Source organism: Garra rufa, chromosome 16 (assembly GCF_049309525.1).
Source record: "Garra rufa chromosome 16, GarRuf1.0, whole genome shotgun sequence".
Lineage (NCBI taxonomy): Eukaryota > Metazoa > Chordata > Actinopteri > Cypriniformes > Cyprinidae > Garra > Garra rufa.
The window spans coordinates 3,405,598-3,426,058 of NC_133376.1; the positions used below are offsets into that span (position 1 = coordinate 3,405,598).

General features: G+C 39.6%; 2 protein-coding genes across 3 annotated transcripts in view; one reads left to right on the plus strand and one right to left on the minus strand.

Moving 5' to 3' along the window:
* The first annotated feature begins 1,828 nt into the window (after positions 1-1,828).
* Positions 1,829-9,394, plus strand: fgf16 (fibroblast growth factor 16). The gene is made up of 3 exons (XM_073820813.1): positions 1,829-2,406; positions 5,507-5,610; positions 7,861-9,394. The coding sequence occupies exons 1-3, from the start codon at positions 2,145-2,147 to the stop codon at positions 8,104-8,106; spliced, it is 612 nt and encodes a 203-aa protein (XP_073676914.1). The 5' UTR covers positions 1,829-2,144; the 3' UTR covers positions 8,107-9,394.
* Positions 9,395-12,248: 2,854 nt separating this feature from the next.
* The window catches only part of atrx (ATRX chromatin remodeler), an 84,188-nt gene continuing 75,975 nt past the window's right edge, over positions 12,249-20,461 (minus strand). For both annotated transcript variants that reach the window (XM_073819995.1, XM_073819996.1), the window contains exons 32-35: positions 18,963-19,082; positions 18,697-18,792; positions 14,801-14,929; positions 12,249-13,557 (exon numbers count right to left, since the gene is read on the minus strand). In XM_073819995.1, coding sequence (XP_073676096.1) covers positions 13,333-13,557; positions 14,801-14,929; positions 18,697-18,792; positions 18,963-19,082 — 570 coding nt within the window. In that variant the 3' untranslated portion in view covers positions 12,249-13,332. The remainder of the gene's footprint in view (positions 13,558-14,800; positions 14,930-18,696; positions 18,793-18,962; positions 19,083-20,461) is intronic.

Here is a 20,461-nt window from a genome sequence, read left to right on the forward strand (position 1 = left end):
GGTCTCTAAATGATCAAGATGATCAAAACTTTGCCGCAAAACTTGTTGCACACAATCTAATACATGCCTTCTGTCGTCTGATTGATAGTTTTCGACTTTTTAACAAGTAAAAAGCCTTTTAGTTCGAATATGATCAAGCTTTTGAGGAACATTTATTTGTTCATCTCAATCATCGTTGTATTTCACTGCATTACATGTAAGATATATCATAAAACTAAGCATTTAAATATCTTACTCAGACATTATAGGGAGATATAAAGGGATAACTGATGTTTATATTGTTTTATGTATGTAGTCTGCTATACTGTTATAAAGATCTTATTATTTACATTACAAATGATCAGAATTCCATCTGACTTTTTGGCCATATAAATATTAGCAACTCATTTTGGGCCTCCGAATAAAAAACTAATAAAACTTTCCTATACACGACCCTGGACCACAAAACCAGTCTTAAAGGAGTAGTTCACTTTCAGAACAAAAATTTACAGATAATGTCTTGTCATCCAAGATGTTTATGTCTGTCTTTCTTCAGTCGTAAGGAAATTTTGTTTTTTGAGTAAAACATTTCAGGATTTCTCTCCATATAATGGACTTCTATGGTGCCTCCGAGTTCGAACTTCCAAAATGCAGCTTCAAAGGGCTCTAAACGATCACAGTTGAGGAAAGAAGGGTCTTATCTAGCAAAACGATGGGTTATTTTCTAAAAAAAAAAAAAAAAAAAAAAAGGTATATACTTTTTAACCTCAAATGCTCGTCTGGTCTAGCTCGGCAAGACAAGCTCAGCAAGACGAGCGTTTGAGATTAAAAAGTATATAAACTGTAAATGTTTTTAGAAAATAACCGATCGTTTCACTAGATATGTCCCTTCTTTCTCGGCTGGGATCGTTTAGAGCCCCTTAAAGCTGCATTTAAACTGCATTTTGGAAGTTAAAACTCGCATGCACCATAGAATTCCATTATATGGAGAGAAATCCTGAAATGTTTTCCTCAAACAACACCATTTCTTTACGACTGAAGAAAGAAAGACATGAACATCTTGGATGACAAGGGGTTGAGGACATTGTCTGTAAATTTTTGTTTTGAAAGTGAACTACTCCTTTAAGTAGCACGGGTATATTTGTAGCAATAGCCAACAATACATTGTATGGGTCAAAATGGAACTATTTTTCTTTTATGGCAAAAATCATTAGGATATTAAGTAAAGATCAAGTTCCATGAAGATATTTTGTAAATTTACTACCACAAATATATTAAAACCTAATTGCATTGCTAAGAACTTCACTTGGACAATTTTAAAGGCAATTTTCTCAGTATTTAGATTTTTTTTGCATCCTCAGATTCCAGATCCAGAAAAAAAAAAAGTTTTTTTTGGTCCAGGGTCACATATATAAGCCATAAATGTACAAAATATGATTATTTTTTTTCTATTTTGTCTAAAGGTTTAATAACACGTTCCATTAAAAAACGTATTGTTTCATATGCCAGTCTTGACAGTGTTATTTTTGGACAAAATGTTGCCAAAAGTTGTACATCCATGGCACCTGCCATCCCCCAAAATGTTGCACAAACCAATGTAGGCATCCGACTGTTACAGGTTACTGCACGCACTTGTGATACGCAAAATGATGGCTAGGTGCGCCGTTAACTACGTTACAAGTTGCTGCAAGTGCCTGTGATACCCAAAAGAAATGCAGTCTAGGGAGGCAGGCAGCTCATTAGAGTTTGAAACGCAGCCTGAAACTCCTCTAGTGACTCGCAGCGGTGTGCGGAGAGAGAGACCGATCCTTGCGATTACAGCAATAAAACCCAGACACAGTCAGGAGAAGTTTACGCACTGCGTGGCTTTGGTATTTTGTCAGCGATTGCCGCTCGAGTGCTGCTTTACGCACACCACGCAGACTTCAGACTCACTTGTGCTCCGAGCGACAGACAGAACGATCCGCCACAGACAGCAGCATCAGCTGTGAAAGTCGGAGCAGAAGCTCTCCGTTGACATGCTGAAGGTGAAGCAGCAGGGATGTCATCCAGGCGTGGCTCGGGGAGGATATGGATGTCTATATAAATGACTCGTTCAGTCTGATCACGGATGAAAAGAGCGTCTCTCTCCTCTCCGCTCTCTAAACACCCAAAGTTTGCTCGTCATGGCAGAGGTGGCTGGATTTCTCGGGAGCATCGATCTGGATTTGCAGGCTTTTCCAGCATTAGGGAATGTGCCTCTGACGGATGGTTTGAATGAGAGATTGGGTCTGATTGAGGGCAGACTGCAGCGCGGGTCGCTCACGGATTTTGGCCACCTGAAGGGCATCCTGCGCAGGAGACAGCTCTACTGCCGCACCGGCTTCCAGCTGGAGATATTTCCCAACGGGACGGTGCACGGAACCAGACAGGACCACAGCAGATTCGGTGAGAGCTTTATCCACCCTTTCATTCATTCGTCAATCAGCGCTTTTGGGCATCATAGGCGCGCTAGCGCACCTGACCATTTCGCAAAGGTGATTTTTAGGGAAAGCCCTTTAAGCGTTATGTCAGACGAACTGTTCTGGGATATTTATGTACTGCGTTGTCTCATCTCAAGCTATATTAATATACAACTGGGTGTATTAACGTCTTGCATGAAAGTTTCAAAGATGGGAAAAGTTTAAATTTTACACTAAGAACTCAAGGTCAGGACACTTCAAGGGATTTACTGCATTAAAACTAATGCTGATATTTGCACACAGGTTTACGTGAATTGCTATTGTATAGCCTACAAATAGTAATAAATACTAACCTACCTAAAACCTTTTACAGTTTTACAAAAACCTCTCTAGAGGAGGTTTGGGGTCGTTTTGTCAGGTTTAGCTCACTCCAAATGTGACCCTGGACCACAAAACCAGTTATAAGGGTCTTTTTTTGAGATTGAGATTTATATATAATTTTAAAGCTGAATAAATAGCTTTCCATTGATGTATGATCTGTTAGGATAGGACAACTTTTTATGGTTGAGATGCAACTATTTGAAGATTTGGAACCTGAGGGTGCAAAAAAGTCAAAATATTGAGAAAATTGCCTTTAAAGATGTCCAAATGAAATTGTTACCAATGCATATTACTAATCAAAAAATAAGTTTTGAATTTATGATAGGAAAGTTACCTAATGATTTTTGGCATAAAAGAAAAATCGATCATTCTGACCCATACAATGTATTGTTGACTATTGCTATAATATACCCATGCTACTTATGACTGGTTTTGTGGTCCAGGGTCACAAAGATGTAAAATTCACCTGTTTATGGTGTTCAAAATCCAGACTGAATAAGTGCACTCTCTTAGTCAATCTATTCACTTCGAAAACTCTAGAGAAATCTGTAATATGGAAATAACTGCTTCTTCACTATAAAGTTAAAAAAATAAACATTTAAAAACGTTCAAATTGCCAGATCAAGTTGTCATGATTTCGCTTTCGTTTTGCAATTGCATGCACAAGACATAACTTGTATGCATAACTTGGGCAGTTTTAGGGGTGTAGATCTCAGCTTAGATTTCAAGTGAAGCAGATCTGCATTTAGGGGGTACAAGAAGCTGAATCCTTCCTTCAAAAATGATTATGTTTTGGGGGTCGTGCCTCCTGTGTCTTGTGGAATCTACACTCCATATACAGGAGTCCCAAGTATTTGGACAGCACACTTATTGCATTTAATAACAAAATATGCATTTACACAAAAGAAATATAACATAATTCTTTTAGCACAAATCATTAAAAGATGTATAGGGTCTGTTAGATTTACAAAACAATAGAGTGTTAAAATGTAGTACAAAAATTCTAGTTCTGAAACTCTAAAAATCACAACAAAATGACTGTTAGTTTGTTCGAAGAAGAGCTTGAGTTGCATTTGAGTGAGATGACATTTTTAAGAGTGATTTAGGCATCCAGGTACTTTTTGGTACCACTGTATATCATCAATCCCCCCCATTAGGCAAGAGCAGCATATTTCTCAGTCTTACACTGGAATTGCCCTCGGCGAACTCCAGCGCAGGGTCAAGGGACGCAGGTGCTTCTCTGCAGTGGAAAACAAGCTCACAGCATGAGGCTGTTTTTCTCTGAAAACATGTTCAAAGGACCCCAGCCGACACAGGCACAGACACTACTAATTACAGCACTAATAAATCAGTCAAGGAGTGCTTGGTATTACAATGATAAACAAATGATAGCAGAGCCCAGACATGAGAATTTTTTGCATCGCTCTGATCCGTAATCATTGTGCAGGTGCAGCCCTCGCTCAGAAAACAGGAATAGCTCTAAATTAAAGCATGACCACTGTGGAATCCAGTGGTAATGCTTGTTTTTAGGCCGAGACAAGCAGCTTTACTGGATTGGGTGGTCCGCGGTCATGTTTCTGGCATCCTTCTGGCAAATGCGAGCCGTTTGTCGGTAATGTTGCAAGCTGGCAGTGTCTTTGATTGAACGCATATGAAATGTGCTTCTGCTTAACCCAGCTTCAGAGAGTTTTCTGTGTCGTCGTTTGGCATCCAAATCACAACATACTCAGTCCAGGTGGTGGTAAAAGGCCACAAAGGTGTAGTTTTGCTTTAGTCTTTAATCAAGAGCGTGTGAACAGCTGGTTTCGGCCAAGATTGGGCTCGTATCCTAAAAAACTGACACGGATGCTCCGCCATGCGGATACCTTAACGCAATATCGATCTGTATATATATCAAAAAGTATTTCAAAAAAGTACAAGCAAGGCTTAACCAAACATTTCAGATTTTTGACTTTTGAATTGCATACACGCTCTTATAAGTGTTAGCAACAAGACTTTATGTCCTTTTAGGTTATTGTGGCACATTTTTAAATGATAGTCTTTTGAAAGCTTACTTGTAAGGGCACAGGTGAGCAAATTCTTTCAAATGTTAAATGATCCAAGTACAGAACAAAGGTACGATGGCCACTGCCAAAGATTTTCATGTTAAGAAATTGTTGCAATAACAGTCATTCCTAGCGGAAAACAACAGAAACACAAACCAGCCAAAAGTGGAAGAGTAGTTGGTAGCCTGGTGTGATTTGATGGGGTTTGTCACCTTGTCAGACTGAAAGAAATTGGCCAACCTGCTAAACACCAGCTTGGAATACCAGCTCGATCCGCTTAAACGTCGCTAAAAGACTCTTAAAAATAATGGCTCCAAAGGAGTGTTTTTACAGAGATGCCATAGAAGAACCATTTTTGGTTTTCAGTGAACAGTTTTTAAAAGAACCATTTTGAAGAACATTTAAAAAAAAATCTAAAGAACCTTTTCTGCATTTGAAAGGTTCCATGGATGTTCAAGGTTCTTCATGGAACCGTCAATGCCAATAAAGAACCTTTATTTTAAAGAGTGAACCACCTTAGGCTGGTTTTAGTTGTTTCTTTCAGCTGGGAAGGGGCTAAGATAAAACATCTCACTTGACTATATGGCATTGTTGATGTACAGCTGCGCTGCAGTTGTAAAGGTGTCTGGTCATTGTCTGACGAGTGCTGTTGTGTGGCAGGTATTCTGGAGTTTATCAGTCTGGCCGTCGGGCTGGTGAGCATACGAGGCGTGGATGCTGGTCTTTATCTGGGGATGAATGAGAAAGGTGAACTCTATGGGTCGGTAAGTCAAACCCCTGTAGTGCTCACACACACTCCAAACAACATCCACCAACAGAAGGTTCTGCTCTATGAAGTGTTCCAATAGGAATGCAGTCAGAGCTGGAATGAGGAGCAAACGACAACCAACCCACCCACCAGCTCATAGTCTGTTCCCCATATGATGTAGATGTTCAAAAAAACACTTAACCAGACAAAACAAGCAGTGTTTCCACTGCTGCAAGCCCTGACCTCTGATCAGCGAGGTCTGCGCGTAGCCCTTGTGGCTCACCTTGTTTTTGTCTTTGTAACTTTCCACACGAGAACAACCTCTGAGACGGAGCGTTCGATCTCAGAGAAGAAAAACTGCCTCCTCATTTCGGTCCATACTTAAAATATTTACATATTTTCCAGGGACACATGAAGCGTGTAACGTATACACACCCACATATCGTGGATATACGAGCCGAGTGCTCTCGGTTTCCCCATATCTGCATGCTTCGTGAGGATCACGCTTTTCTCCGTCGGAGTGCTAATTGTAACGCAGACCAGGAGATAAAAGCATGTAGCGGGATTTGACTTTTTGCATGCTAGCACAGAACCATATATAGGAAAATGCGCCTGGCCTCCCCCTCTGCAGACTTTGCCATGCTTGCAGGAGAAACAAGCTATCAGATTTCCACAGACAATAAGCGGGGGCCCCAGTACGTTTCTGTGGATCCTGAGTTAAAACAAACCTATTTAAAGCAAGAAGAGATGACTTCACATGCAATGCGATAACATCCCATTAAATCAGACTGTAAATGCAGGTCAGCCCTGTGAATGATCTGAAGACTCAGGCTTGGGTCTATTTCTGTTGCATAAAGATCAAGGTTACAATCACTGATGGAGAACATTAATATGTTATGTAAATTCGGTGCATGGAGCAGTATTTAGTCCAAACAGCACACTACCTAACTGAAAGAGCATAGAATTTTTTACAGCTGTTCGAAAGGCATTCCAGTTGTTTTAAGTGAATCCGTTTTCTGAAATGTTTAGCTGATAGCTTTTTCTATCTTATTCTGTGTGCTCGCCCAACTGTTTAAGCGATTTAACAGAACTTTTAAAGTTGACTTTATCTTAAACACTAATTTTAAATGTATCATCTTGACACCAAGTCTTGAACCTGGCCCACTGCATGACTGTTCTTTGGCAGGAAACATGATGTAGCCCCAGTGTCTTCTATTGTTCTCAGCAGTGTAGTCAGCCAGCGAATGTTCACCTGCGTAACCCGAAGTCATCGCTCATGAAGCTCTGTCAGTGGTGTAGTAGTAGCAGCCCACACAGACTCTCTCAAGCTGCCGTGTTTGTGTGAGAGAGCATGTTGCATCATGGGGGAAGCAGACAAAAAGGTTAACAGATTTGAAGAATGATTTTGGGTGTAAACTGCAAAGCTTGCCCGTAATGACTTTCCCTTCTCTGGTGCAGCGAGCACCTGCTGTCTGGCCTCAAGATAGTTTCCACTCCACACATTTTGCGATGGTGACGAGGGTAAACTGTGCACTGTGAGAAAGAAACAGTACCACGTCTTCACACCCTCATGCTTTCCAGTGCATCTGGAGGTCTGGAAATGGGAGGTGTATGTTAGTTCTTAAACATGTGGTCAAATGCACTTAAACTGTACTCCTGATGGACAGAGCATAGGTTACTAGCAAGATTTTTTGGATGGGTCATTTCTGGGTCATGGTGGGAAAGCAGTTTCACATTTTTGGGTGTCCAATCCTGCTCCTGGAAGGCTACTCCCCTGCAAAATTCCCAGTTAAACACACCTGAACCAGCAAATCAAGGTCCAGCTAGGCATACTAGAAACTTCCAGGCAGGTGTGTTGAGGCAAGTTGGAGCTAAACTCTGCAGGATACCAGCCCTCCAGGAGCGAGTTTGGAAACCCCTGTCTTACATCTTTTAACAGTTTGTGTAGATCAGGAGTGCCAAATTCTGCTCCTGGAGGGCCACCTTCTTGCAGAGTTTAGCTTAAACTTGCTCCAACACACCTGTCTCGAACTTTCTAGTAGTCCTAAAAGAGCTTGATTAGTTGGTTCAGGTGTGTTTAATCGGAGTTGAACCTAACCTCTGTAGGAGCAGGACTAGACACCCCTGTTGTAGGCAAAGCTTATTTATCATGCTAGGACACAAAATCTTTCCAATAATTCTACCATAACTGACCATTATAATATAGTGCACATAACATTTCCAGATAATCAAAACAATGTTTTTTCTCTTTCTTGATGTCTTGCAGAAGAAGCTGACAGCAGAGTGCGTTTTCCGTGAGCAATTTGAGGAGAACTGGTATAACACATATGCATCCACGCTCTACAAGCACACGGACACCGGAAGATACTATTATGTGGCTCTAAACAAGGACGGCTCGCCTCGAGAAGGCGGCAGGACTAAAAAGCATCAGAAGTTGACTCACTTCCTGCCCAGACCTGTCGAGATCGAGAAGATACCCCAAGCTTACAGAGACTTGTTCCAACATAGGTGACCAAAGCATCCGTCAGAGTTGCTGTGTTGGAGAGGCGCAGTAGAGGTGCTGGATGGGAAAGACGGACACCGAAGAACATTAAGAAACACAAGACCCTACTTCTCTCGCCTCACAGCTGTTTATATTTGGGTTCTGGTCCAAAATGAGGAGGCCCTCTCCAATGGTGATTGAGATAAACAGTACGTGTGTGTCCTGGATGGCTCCGTTTCCTCTCCTTAATGGGTTTTAAACCACAGAGAAGAGGGAACATTCCTGCATCCAAAGCTGGTGCCAAAAGATGTCTCGAGGAAGAGGTGTTGACTTCAGGGCCTCATGACGTGTGTCATGCAATCCGCCTTTCTGCAGACACGTTTTGTAAAGTGGACCACATTTTGGGCATGTTCTCACTGGAAAAAAAATGGGGTCTAAACCTAAATTTATTGAGTAACTTGTCACCTGAGCATAGGAAGTAAAACTGCCTTTGACCATTGCCTTTGAACTCAACATACCCAGTCTGGTGACCCTGGGGCCAAATTCATGTTGAAAGGTCATGATGCAGCACTTACCAAGAAGATGGACATGGGGGGTATTCCCTGACCTTCCTGTAGGACAAATGCAAAGCAAGAGCTTTTCAAATTAAATATACCTTTAAGGGCACTTAAAAGGAGAAAGATGCTTTGAAGAACAATGACCAGCTTCTACTGAATACCAATTTTGAACGGAAAAGTACCAATTGTGAGTTGGTGAACAAGTAACAAGGCTTTATAATAATAATAATAATAATGGAAACAAAAACCTTTTCCTAGAGGGGCTTACATAGATGATCTTCTGATGTCTTCTGTCTGCTTCTTTTAGGTTCAGGAGAGTTCAAACCATACAAAATCAGCAGAAAAGGCAAATCAGCAGTAGCAAGTGATTAGTAGAAAACAAATCACGTTTAATGCAAGCAGGGGAAACGTATGGTGCTTGCTAAAGTGTTCGGTAGAGGCTTTGGTCATTTGACTAGGAGTGACTTATAATGTTCAGGTTGTCAGGAACATTATTAAAATGCAAGTGAAAGACGTGTAAATATGGACAAACCTATTTATAAGATGTACAATATATTTATTTTCTACATATAAAGAATAATTATAAATCTATATATAAATATATTTATTTATTTCAAAGGCTCTATTTTGTAATGAACTTGAAGTTATTGGAACTGTAGATTCTACTGAAATTATACAGAAGGGCTAAACCATTTGACCTGAATGACTGACAATAAAATTGTCCTGCTATTGTTTATTGTTGGTGACCATATTTGCAAGGATTCTCTGTACCAATTAAAATCTGAGAAACACTGAGCTGATTGAGTTTGACTGCACACACAAATGATAAGGTACTGTTGTCATGGGTTGAATGGTTGTCTTTGCCAAACACAGAACTACTATATTGTACAAACAACTGTACTTCTATCTATAAGCTACTGGATTTGTAAGCAAAACAGGGTATTCAAGGAAAATCTAGTGTGGGACTTGTTTAGAGGGAGAGCAAAGTTATTACGGTTTACTGACTGATTATAAAAACAAATATTTTGTGTCTTTGGAATAGTCAGGTCAAAGAATGAATTCTAACTTTGTGTTTTCTTCAAAGTAGAGCACTGACACCCTCTTTCAGAAAATCTTCAAGTAAGGGGTCAATCAATCTATGAAATGTTGTTTATCTAGTACAGCGTAAATTCCAGAACATCACAGCAGCATTCACAGAATAATCCAGCTCTCCAGAGATGTGGATGTTAGCTGATGATGTAAAAAGACAGCTCTTGGCTCGGGGAACCTGTGGGAAAGTTCTCCCTAAGCAGCCAGTAAAGCCATAAATCAACGCCCCACAGAAAGCGAAACAATACCAGAGAATGCGTTGCACTGGTGGGCGTCAAACCTGTTGAAAAGTCTGCAGCGCAGCAACATTAATTACCTATATAACAGCGATAACATACGTAGAACTGTTAGTAATGAGTTTTTTGTGAATCCGATGCATTGTAAATCACAGCAACGCAAAACTCCCTTGGTGATCGAATGAAGATTTGGATGAGTACTGATGTTGCCCTGAATGGACTCTATAGGGTTTCAGTCAACTTACATCATCAGAAACGAACAGAACAATCCAGATTTACAAACATTCGCAACCCCACCCACCACGATGCCTGACAACATGCTTGGCTCGTTCACACTCGGATGATCAATAGTTAGCACTGCAGCCAGCACGCTCGAATGCTTTCAGATAAGAAGTGTATAGTGCATGTTCATGTGAACGGAAGCAGGTTTTAACATCGGAGGATAGATGGGGCAACAGCTGCCCGGTGCTGCAAAGCTAGCTGAGTGGTAATCTGGGCATACCAAGGATGGGATCAACATTTCAACATCTGCAATAGTTGTAATGTTTCTCTTTTGGCAGCTTTCTGCAAGCTGTGAATGCAAGCTCCCCTCGGGAGGGAGACGTGGGCTTGAGGGGGCGAATGGAAAAGAGGGGGAGAAAAACCCTGGCAGCTAAAGAAATGAAAATAATAGCAAGCAGTAGAAAAGACACAGCAGATGAAAGACCGAAGGGGGAAGAATGGGGTGTATGGGAGGAGAGAGAGTCACAGGGTGTAAAAGCTAAGATCTGTCTTGAGAAAACGGATCTGAAATTTGGTATCTCAAATACGGTCTCATTCGTTTATTCATTTACATTTACTGAAAATTATTAGAGAGTGTTTGAGTACTCCAGAACCAGAACTTTCTAGGCTTAAATCAGGGGCACAAGTTTCTCTTGTCTTCTGCTGACCTCATCTGACTGTCTACTGCACTGCTGCATCATGGGAAGGGAGTGGCAATTTTAACATGCATAAGAAACAACTATTGGATGTATCTGTCCCAAAAAATGAGTAAGTAAAACCTAGAGTTGAAGGTTGCCAAAGTTCAACTTTGTAAGTTGGGGGAATTACTCAAATAAACAAATGTAGGCCTTCTGACCTGTAAGTGAATTTCATACGAGTTCCCATATAGCATTCAAACTTGAAGAACCCGATTTATTTAAGAACCTGTGACAGTTGCTGCTATAAGCATTGAGTTACTTAGAACCATCGGAGAGCAAATGGAACAAAATGGAATTCTAGACAATTCTCAAAACTAATAATTCAGAATCCTAAAGTTTTAAACATTTAGCTTTTGTTCACTGGATACATTTGCAATTGCAAAGAGCAATTTCTTCTTGACAAAATATCTGAAAACCAAGCACAAATAGAATAATTTTTATTCAACCTTAAAAAAATATTATTGGAAATTTCAAAGAATTAGTTAAAGGAGTATGCTACTTCCAGAACAAAAATTTACAGATAATGTTCACGATGTTCATGTCTTTCTTTAGTCGTAAAGAAATTATGCTTTTTGAGGAAAACATTTCAGGATTTCTCTCCATATAGTGGACTTCTATGGTGCCCCGAGTTTGAACTTCAAAAATGCAGTTTAAATGCAGCTTCAAAGGGCTCTAAACGATCCCAGCCAAGTAAGAAGGGTCTTATCTAGCAAAACAATTGGTTATATTCTAAAACAATTGACAATTTGTATACAGTTTAACCTCAAACGCTCATCTAGGTCTAGCCCTTCAAAATCTAACTTCAAAATCACCCAATATCGCTGCAGAAGTACCGACCTAGTAAACATGCCAAGAATGTCAAACGAAGAAAATTAGATAGGAGTTTGAACCGAACACACAGAGTTCATGCAGAGCTAGACCAACATGAGCATTTGCAGTTAAAAAGTATATAAATTGTCAATGTCTCGCTAGATGAGACCCTTCTTCCTCAGGTGGGATTGTTTAGAGCCCTTAGAAGCTGCATTTAAACTGCATTTTGGAAGTTCAAACTCGGGAGCACCATAGTAATATGGAGAGAAATCCTGAAATGGTTTCCTCAAAAAACAATTTCTCTATGACTGAAGAAAGACATGAACATCTTGGATGACAAGGGGCCGAGTACATTATCTGTAATATTTTGTTCTGGAAGTAAACTACTCCTTTAATTTCCCCTGTTGTTTCTAAGCTTTTAGAAAATGGCTTCGCACATGTCATAACATTTGCCAGTAGCTGTGCAGAAATTGCCCAACTGAACTTGCAAAAAATAAAACAAAACAAGCAAGACCTGCATGTAACGCATCCTTTTGGTCACTTTATTTAAATGTGATATTAAATACTAAGTAGCAGATCATATTAATGGCAGAAGTTGTTGGTGTATATGCTAACATCAGAACATTTTCAGGAGGGGAAAAAGTTCCTCTACATTTCTGAATGACACCCTGTGGATATCAAAGGGCTTATGGTCGCCAATGAAAAACATCTAGTTTAGCATCCGAAGTGGAGATGTGCCCAAGAAGAGAACAATACAGCCTGAGCACTAACCTGATCAGGAAAGTGTTAGCATTATTATATCATCAGAACAGGTTTGAAGTTCATTTAAACCACACAAACATGTATCTAGCTCCCGCCACGCGCCGACACAGGCGCGATCCCAACTCAAGTGGGGAAAAGAAACGGAGAAACAAAACAAAAAATTAACAACAGAAATAGAAATTATGAACAGTACTCACAACAATATGCTAGGCAACACTACAACGAGAATCTGATGTTACAAAAGTCCGGAGGAATTCAGCAAGCAGTTTTAACAACACAGACATTCCATAGCATGTTTAGCAACAACAAGTTTAAATACCTAAAAGCAGATTAGAAAAAGGGGTTTTAAAACATTAGAAGAGATCTAGCTGCTTGATATAAGGCCATTTGACTTGACGTTACGTTTAAGGTGTCCGCTGCAGTGTCTCTGGAGCACTGGCTAGCACAGTACCGATGACAATCCACTACTAGGAAGATATTAGCGCAGATAGTGTTTACGGGGGGCTCTAAAACAGAAACGCTATGGTCCCTCCTCAGTCACGCTGTTTTCCTTGCAATATAATTATTTATATATGCACAGCCCTTATTTAAGGGGAAACAAACCTGCAATGCCTAAAAGCATTTGGGGAGAATATCTTCTTCAATCTTAAATACGTGAAAGAGAAAAAAAAGAACTTGAATAACATTAAGGCTATATACACAAAATGACAAACTGCACTGCCAAAAAACCCCTTGAACAAAGTCCCGGGACCCCCTCTCGTTACCGGGGAGCTTCAGTAGGTGTCCTGGCTGTATCAGTCCAGCTGCGTGTACACCGAGGGGCCGTAGGCTGGGCGGAGGCCTCTACAGGCCCTTAGACGGACCCGGGTTCTTGCCCAGCTGTGAGGAGGGGAGGCCCTGGAGAGCCCCGAGCTGCTGGTACAACCCCAGCAGATCCATCTGATTCATGGGGCCTGTAAGACCGTTCTGCATGGCCAGCTGGTTGAGCAGCATTCCCTGTCTCGCCATGGCCATCTGCTGCTCCTGCACCTTACGGTTGGCGATCACCTTCTGCACGTACATCATCAGCTGGAGAACAGACCCAAACTGGATGTTAATTTTCCGTTATGGGATGCTACCCCTCTCCAACAGAGTTGTGACTATTCACATGACTACTTTATGAAATCACAAGCCTAAAAATCATATTTGGATGAAGTCACAAGTTAATGAAATAATAACCGTAACAAAAAAAATTATAGCCATCACAGATTAAAGGATTTTGCTGGGGATTTTCAATGTGCTATTTTTAAATGCCAGATGCAGCTTATTGTATTATTTTTAAAATATGCACTTTTTTATGCACAGTGTTACAACACGTTTCAATGAAATCACCATGAAGCAAACATGCCATAATTCATCAGCAGTACATCATAAGCCATGGTTTGGCAATAATGCATGGTTTTTACTGATAGCAGACTGCTCTACAGCAGTGTCGAGCGAGAAACAGTTCTGCATTTTTACATTGAAACATGCAACCTTCACATTTATTTAATTAGCATAGCTTTTTCAAGTTTATCACATTAGACCTTATTTACAATTCCTATTTTTTCATTCCTAAATTGAAGAAATCTTCAAATGATGATTGAGACGTTTATTCAATGTAATATATTTAACTTCTTATGGCCTAAAATTGGATCAAACTGAATTTCAGGACTTTTCAAGGACCCTAAATTAATTCACACATCATATGTGACAATGGACCACAAAACCAGTTATAAGGTTTTTTTTTTTTTTTTATTAAAATTTATACTGAAAGCTGAATAAATAAGCTTTTCATTGATATGACATTTGTCAGAGATACAACTATTTCTTAAAAAAATAATACACTCTAAATATTGAGAAAATTGCCTTTAAAGTCGTCCAAATAAAAATCTTATAAATGCAGATTACTATGACAAAATAAGCATTGACACATTTACAGTAGGAAATTCACAAAATATCTTCATGGACCATGATTTTTACTTAATATCTTAATGATTTTTGGCATAAAAGAAAAATCTATAATTTTGATCTATGTCAATGTTTGGCTATTGCTACATATACCTGTGCTACTTACGACTGGTTTTGTGGTCCAGGGTTCCAGGGTTGTCTCTTTTTGACAAATGGAGAAAATATGTTGCCACTGTACAATGTAAAATATGCTGGATAAGAGGTGCAACAGGGTCCCAAATGTAAAATCCCTTTCATTCTATTTAGTTTAAAATGTTAAAGTCACTTAAACGCATGTGAAAAATAAGATGTTAGAGAAACAGTGAGAGATGAGCAAACATACCGTTTGTTGCTTGCCGAGGACATCACGGTAAACAGCCTCCCTGTGTTTGATCTCCAGTTCGTAGCCGGCCTGCCTCCCAAGAGCCATGGACTGAACCTGGTTCTCGGGTAAACTGGGATTCTCCTTCCACTGCCAAAAACAACACACCTGTTACATCCTGTAGACCTCAACAAACAAACACTTACACACTCATCACACACATGCAAACACATCCAGCAGTTGTTCAGAGCGTAGTCTCAAGCTCAATAATGACACAGCAAAAAAATGACAGCCCCGTAAGCATAGGCTTTGCCCCTAAAAGCTTGCTCCATGACACCAGGGTACTGTAAGTGGTTGTCAAGTCTATATAGCCCAGGTGATAAACGCCTTCTCACTTTGGTACATTGCAAATACATGACAATCTGAATTTGAAAGATTTGAAGCAATCTATGCTATAAAGTTCTATATGGAGCATTCTACAGAATCGGTGCAACTGCTGTTTCACAAACAAAAAACATTTAAAAATCATTTAAGTATTCAAATCTTAGATGTTTAATAAGGTCCTTCTATTATCTATTGAAACCCACAACAATATTTACAATATTAGTAAGCTTAATATATTTTAAATCATCATTTATTGGGATCTTTCAATTGTCCAGAACCATAACCCCTAAATTTCAACTTATGAAAATGATATTGAAATAATTTTTGTATTTTATTCCACTGTTGCTTTTAGGAGTATATTTTTGTTTCTTTAAAAAAAAGTGAAGTTAAAAAGTTTTTCTTTGAAGATTATGAAACTTTATGTAAAAAAGAAAAAAAGAAAAACATACAATATGATTATTACAATACGAGTATTACCTGCACAGTTGCTAGAAATGTGTACCTAGGATGTTATACAATTTGCAAACATACAATGTTTTGCCAAAAATAAAGTATACTGAATTATCAACTAAGATTATGATTTTTGGTTCATGAATCCTTAACTTTGAAATCAGTATGATCAACTTTTTGCCTTTTACAAAGAAAAACTGGATTCAAAATAGAACAAAATCTCATAAATTACACTTGAAATATTGTTAATTGTTATTGATTTATCACTCATTTTTTTAAAATAAAAAAGCTAAATATATTTACAATCTAGATGCAATCAAGATTAATTCAATATAACCCTTCTAATTAAACTATTATTAATGTGTTTCAGTAGTGACAAATTTGGGGAGAGGACACATATTCCAAAACTTTCTGAAAATAAAATATGAGAATTAACTGTGCGATTACTAGAAATGTGTACCTAGGATAATGTACAATTTGCATGCATACAGGTTTTTTGGAATTTTTTTTCCCCAAGACGTTTCCAACTCTGACTTTGGACCGATTCTGTAGAATAGCCCTTGCAAATAAACATTACATGACATGCCTGAAGTGGCAAACTGCAAAGCTGGAGTAAACATATCCAAATTGCTATCATCAGATGCTTTCTTAACTGCTGTTTTCTCACCGCTGTCAATTTCTTGTGTTTAATTTGTTATTTATATTTATGTTATTTATATATTAGGGATGGGACGATACCCCTACATCCCGATTCAATACTATCACGATACTTGGGTGCCGATACGGTATTTATTGCAATTTTTTTGATCGAACAATTTCGATTCTACAAGTATTGTGATTCGATATTGCTATTATGGCTGGGACGATACGCTAGTCTGCCGATTCAAATGTTCAACAAAATGAGTAGAAAAAATACTTTCTGAAATAAAAATGCCATGTTACTTTGCAAACCATTTGAAGTCATGTTTAGTCATGTTTTCCCAGCAAAACTAATTTGACTTTGTTTACCGCAAAGTATATTTTGGTCATCCTATTAAAAATAACATTCAAATTTGGTCATTTTAGAGCTTTAAAGTGCTGGAAATAGTTATGTTAAATGCTGGAAAGTCATTAAAAAGGTGCTTGAATTTCTCTCTCAAAGGTTGTACAAACCCTGAAATGAATAATGTATTATTTCTAGCACCATGGTTATAGTTAGCATTAATACTTCTGGTTTTCTGACGCAAGTCAGCACTGTCTATAACAGAGACTTCTGAGCAGAATTCAAACACTTCTTCCTGGATCTCGCAGCACTGTGTAGTAACAGTGTCACAAAATCAACTTGGCTCCTGAGTAAAGCAGTTTTGATCTCGGACAAGTTTGTGTGCTTTGCCGTCCGGGCTGATAAACGTTCTGCGATGTGATCTAAAACATAGTGTGGTTTAGTTTCGCTTTCGTTAGATGTTTCTTATATGCAACAGAAATGGCAGCACTTATGAGTTCACAAAAATTAGTCCCACAGGCAGAAAAAAAATGGTCGCAAAACGTCTGGAGCCCTGAGAGAGCAGATGGCTCTGCATGCTTTCAAATTGCTCTGGCAGTACTTTGATGAAATTCGCCGATCGTCTGCACGGTGCTGCTTAAAGCGCAACACATTTATACATTTCACCCTCTGTTGGAATAAAAGTAACTTCTTCCCACCACCTCTTATGAAAAGTAAATTCATTAAATATAAATCAATTCTGAGGCAAACCAGTTGATTTTTAAATCGTTTCAAAAAGGAATTGCGATAGGTGAATGTTAGGGATGCACCGAATATTCGGCCACCGGAAATTTTCGGCCGAAAATAGCCCAAAAGTACATTTTCGGTTTTCGGTCGAAAGACTTTTATCACCGAAACAACACGGCCGAAACAGTATGTTGACGCAAACAGAAACCGCAGCCTGCACGTGCTTGTCTGAAGCAAAACTTCTGCGGTGAGGACGTATTTCAGTATATCTGAGAAAGACCCACGGATAGCGATTTGCAAAACTTGTAATGCTGAAATTTCAAGAGGGGGTGTGTCTGCAGTCGTGCGTGCAGCCAGTGATGAGAGCAGAGATCGGCGCATTGTGCAGACAGATGTGGCCTTCAGTGAGTGAAAAACAATGGCTTTAGGTTGGTGTTACAACACAATATTTTAAAGATGTCTTTTCTATATACTGTTTTTTTATAAATATTGTATATGTTTTAAACCGTGGAGGTGAGCCAATGGATATCACACAAGCAACGTGAAAACTGCGCAATATGTGAAAGTGAAAGTAAAAACTGACAGTGCTTTCAGCATCTGACATGCATTCTCTCAGAGACAATGAGAGACGATTATACTTCATATGCTGATATTAATTTAGTCCCCTACTATTGTGTAAGTGTTGTTTTTTGAAAAAGACTTAAAGCTCTTAATTTGATGAAACTTCCAAAGGCTATCCATTGAATAAATATGAGCGCTGCAGGTTTCAAAGTCATTTGCTGCGCTGCTTTGTTTACCATTCTGACAGCGCCTCCTGCTGGAAGAGAAACACGTAGAGTTGTAAATGTGAACTGATGGATCCACAAGATAATGTGTTATAAAAATTTAAACAATTTCAACAAAGGCAGTAAAATATATGTATGTTATTTAAGTAATATAATACTTGATTGATAATAATCGTTTAAATTAATATAACTGATTTATTCTTTGAAACTTTAATATTAAATTTATGCAATTGCAATGCCTTGATTTTAGTAAAATTAGTACACAGTCATAGCCATAAATGCAATGGTACTAATAATTGGCATAATTCTTTCGGTGTTTCGGTTTTCGGCCTTGGATTCCATTTTTTCGGTTTTCGGTTTCGGCCAAGAATTTTCATTTCGGTGCATCCCTAGTGAATGTATTTTTACTCCCACCCCTATTATATATATTAATTCTAAATGTAGGTGGCGTCAGGGTGTTCAGTAACATTAAACTGCTAATCAGGCGTTTCAAACGCCTTTTTATCCCCAAGCGTAGAACAAAAAGAAGTGTGCCATGAGCACATCAGGGCCTTCCGATGTAGGAAACCGCCCTTTCTCCTGTCACTCACCACTTGCGCGATGATGTCCTCCAGTGGTTCCCTGGGCACTGACTTCAGAGCATTAGTGGCTTCCATCACTTTCTGCCGGCCCTGGTTAATCAACTCCTTGAAGACGGAGGGAGAGAATGAAGTGTGAGAGTAAACACAGAAAGATGAAACAAACCTCTGAATTTGAGATAGCTAGCATTCGTAAATAGCAGCTGCCCGAGAACGCATGTCACAATTAGCTGCCGGCCGAAGGAATGTGAAAAGAGCATGTGGAGCTCATTACCTACCTCCAACTGCTGGTTGCTCATGGAGGCCAAAGCAGCCACGTTGAAGGGGAAGTAGGAGTTTGGTCCCGCTCCCACGCCCATCTGAGAATAGGACGGCTGGTTGAAACGCATGGACAGACCCTGACACAACAGAAGAGTCGAAAAGAAACGGAGAAACGTCATTTTATGAGATGAGGTCACGCAGAAAGATCCCAATTATAAATAATCTTCAAATCAGGTTGGGCCTGACAGATGAGTCAGCCTTCCATCGCACTAGCACTCGCTGCGGGCTAATCAAAGCATTGCTTCTCGGACTTCATTTTCCACTCGATTTGCGACTTTGACGTGATTCGTCTGCGATCTGGCAAAGGCGCGCGGCGAGCGATGATTCCCAGCCAACAGATCGCTGGAGGATCCAAAAAATCCTGACGTGCACCCATGTGAACCTCTGTTAGGGTCCTGCCCAAGCTGTGTTTGTCTTACGGCTCTAAACAGAACGTTCCCCCGCTGAAGGTCAGCAGGATGGCTGTGTTTGTGTGTAAATGAGCTACCGAGGCAGATGCGGCCAATCCCACCCTCTAATTGGGTCTTTGGTGCACGCAGCTCGTAAACACACTCCACAGCTGAGTGTCCGGTGTTCAGACCTGGCACGAGCAGGTGTGCGGCAGAGACGCCGGCGTGGATCACAGCTGCGCCGCAGACCGCAGCCGTGGGACGATCTAAACGGACTCTGGCTTCAAAATGTGACGCTCGCCGTATGGCTGCTGCTTTGAGAAGAACTCGATAGGACTCTCTAATCACTGCAAGTCACTGCTTAAAATCCACTTTAATGGCTTTGACATAGGTAATGATTTTAAGCAACCAAATTAGACAAAGCTCTTCAGTCTTAACGTACACAAATGACTGTAGCCAGATGATCAAAAGCAGATGAGTTCTTTTCGTTGCATAGAATAGCTACGGCCTGATGAAATTACTTTGATTTAAGCATAATATTTAAAACATCTTGCCAAAAAATAACATGAAATTTAGGAGACGGATTACATGTAGTGCAGAAACCGTGTCAATATGGTATGAATTACGCATACGCACACAAATCAAAACGCATGTCTCCATGCTCAGTATAACAGCAGGTAGAACTCCTGCCTACAAATACAGCTCCTGTATTGGGAACTAAAGTTACTGTGATATTTTCCATGTTTCATGTGGTGTAATACTTGCAATACTTTGCAAACACTTGTAACTTTGGTCAATTTTACTGATGAAGTACTCAAGGAAAGGGCTACAGTCAAATCAAAATTTATTCAACATTTCTCACATTATCAGTTTATTCACTATAGTTTAGAAAATCAGAGTTAAACTGTCAGAACAAATTCATCTTGATAATGTCAGATAACTTTGATATAAAGGTATGTAATGGATTTCAAAAATTCAGACAACTGTAAGTATGACAACATGTGATTCTGGACCACAAAACCTTAGTAGCACGGGTATATTTGTAGCAATAGCCAACAATACATATT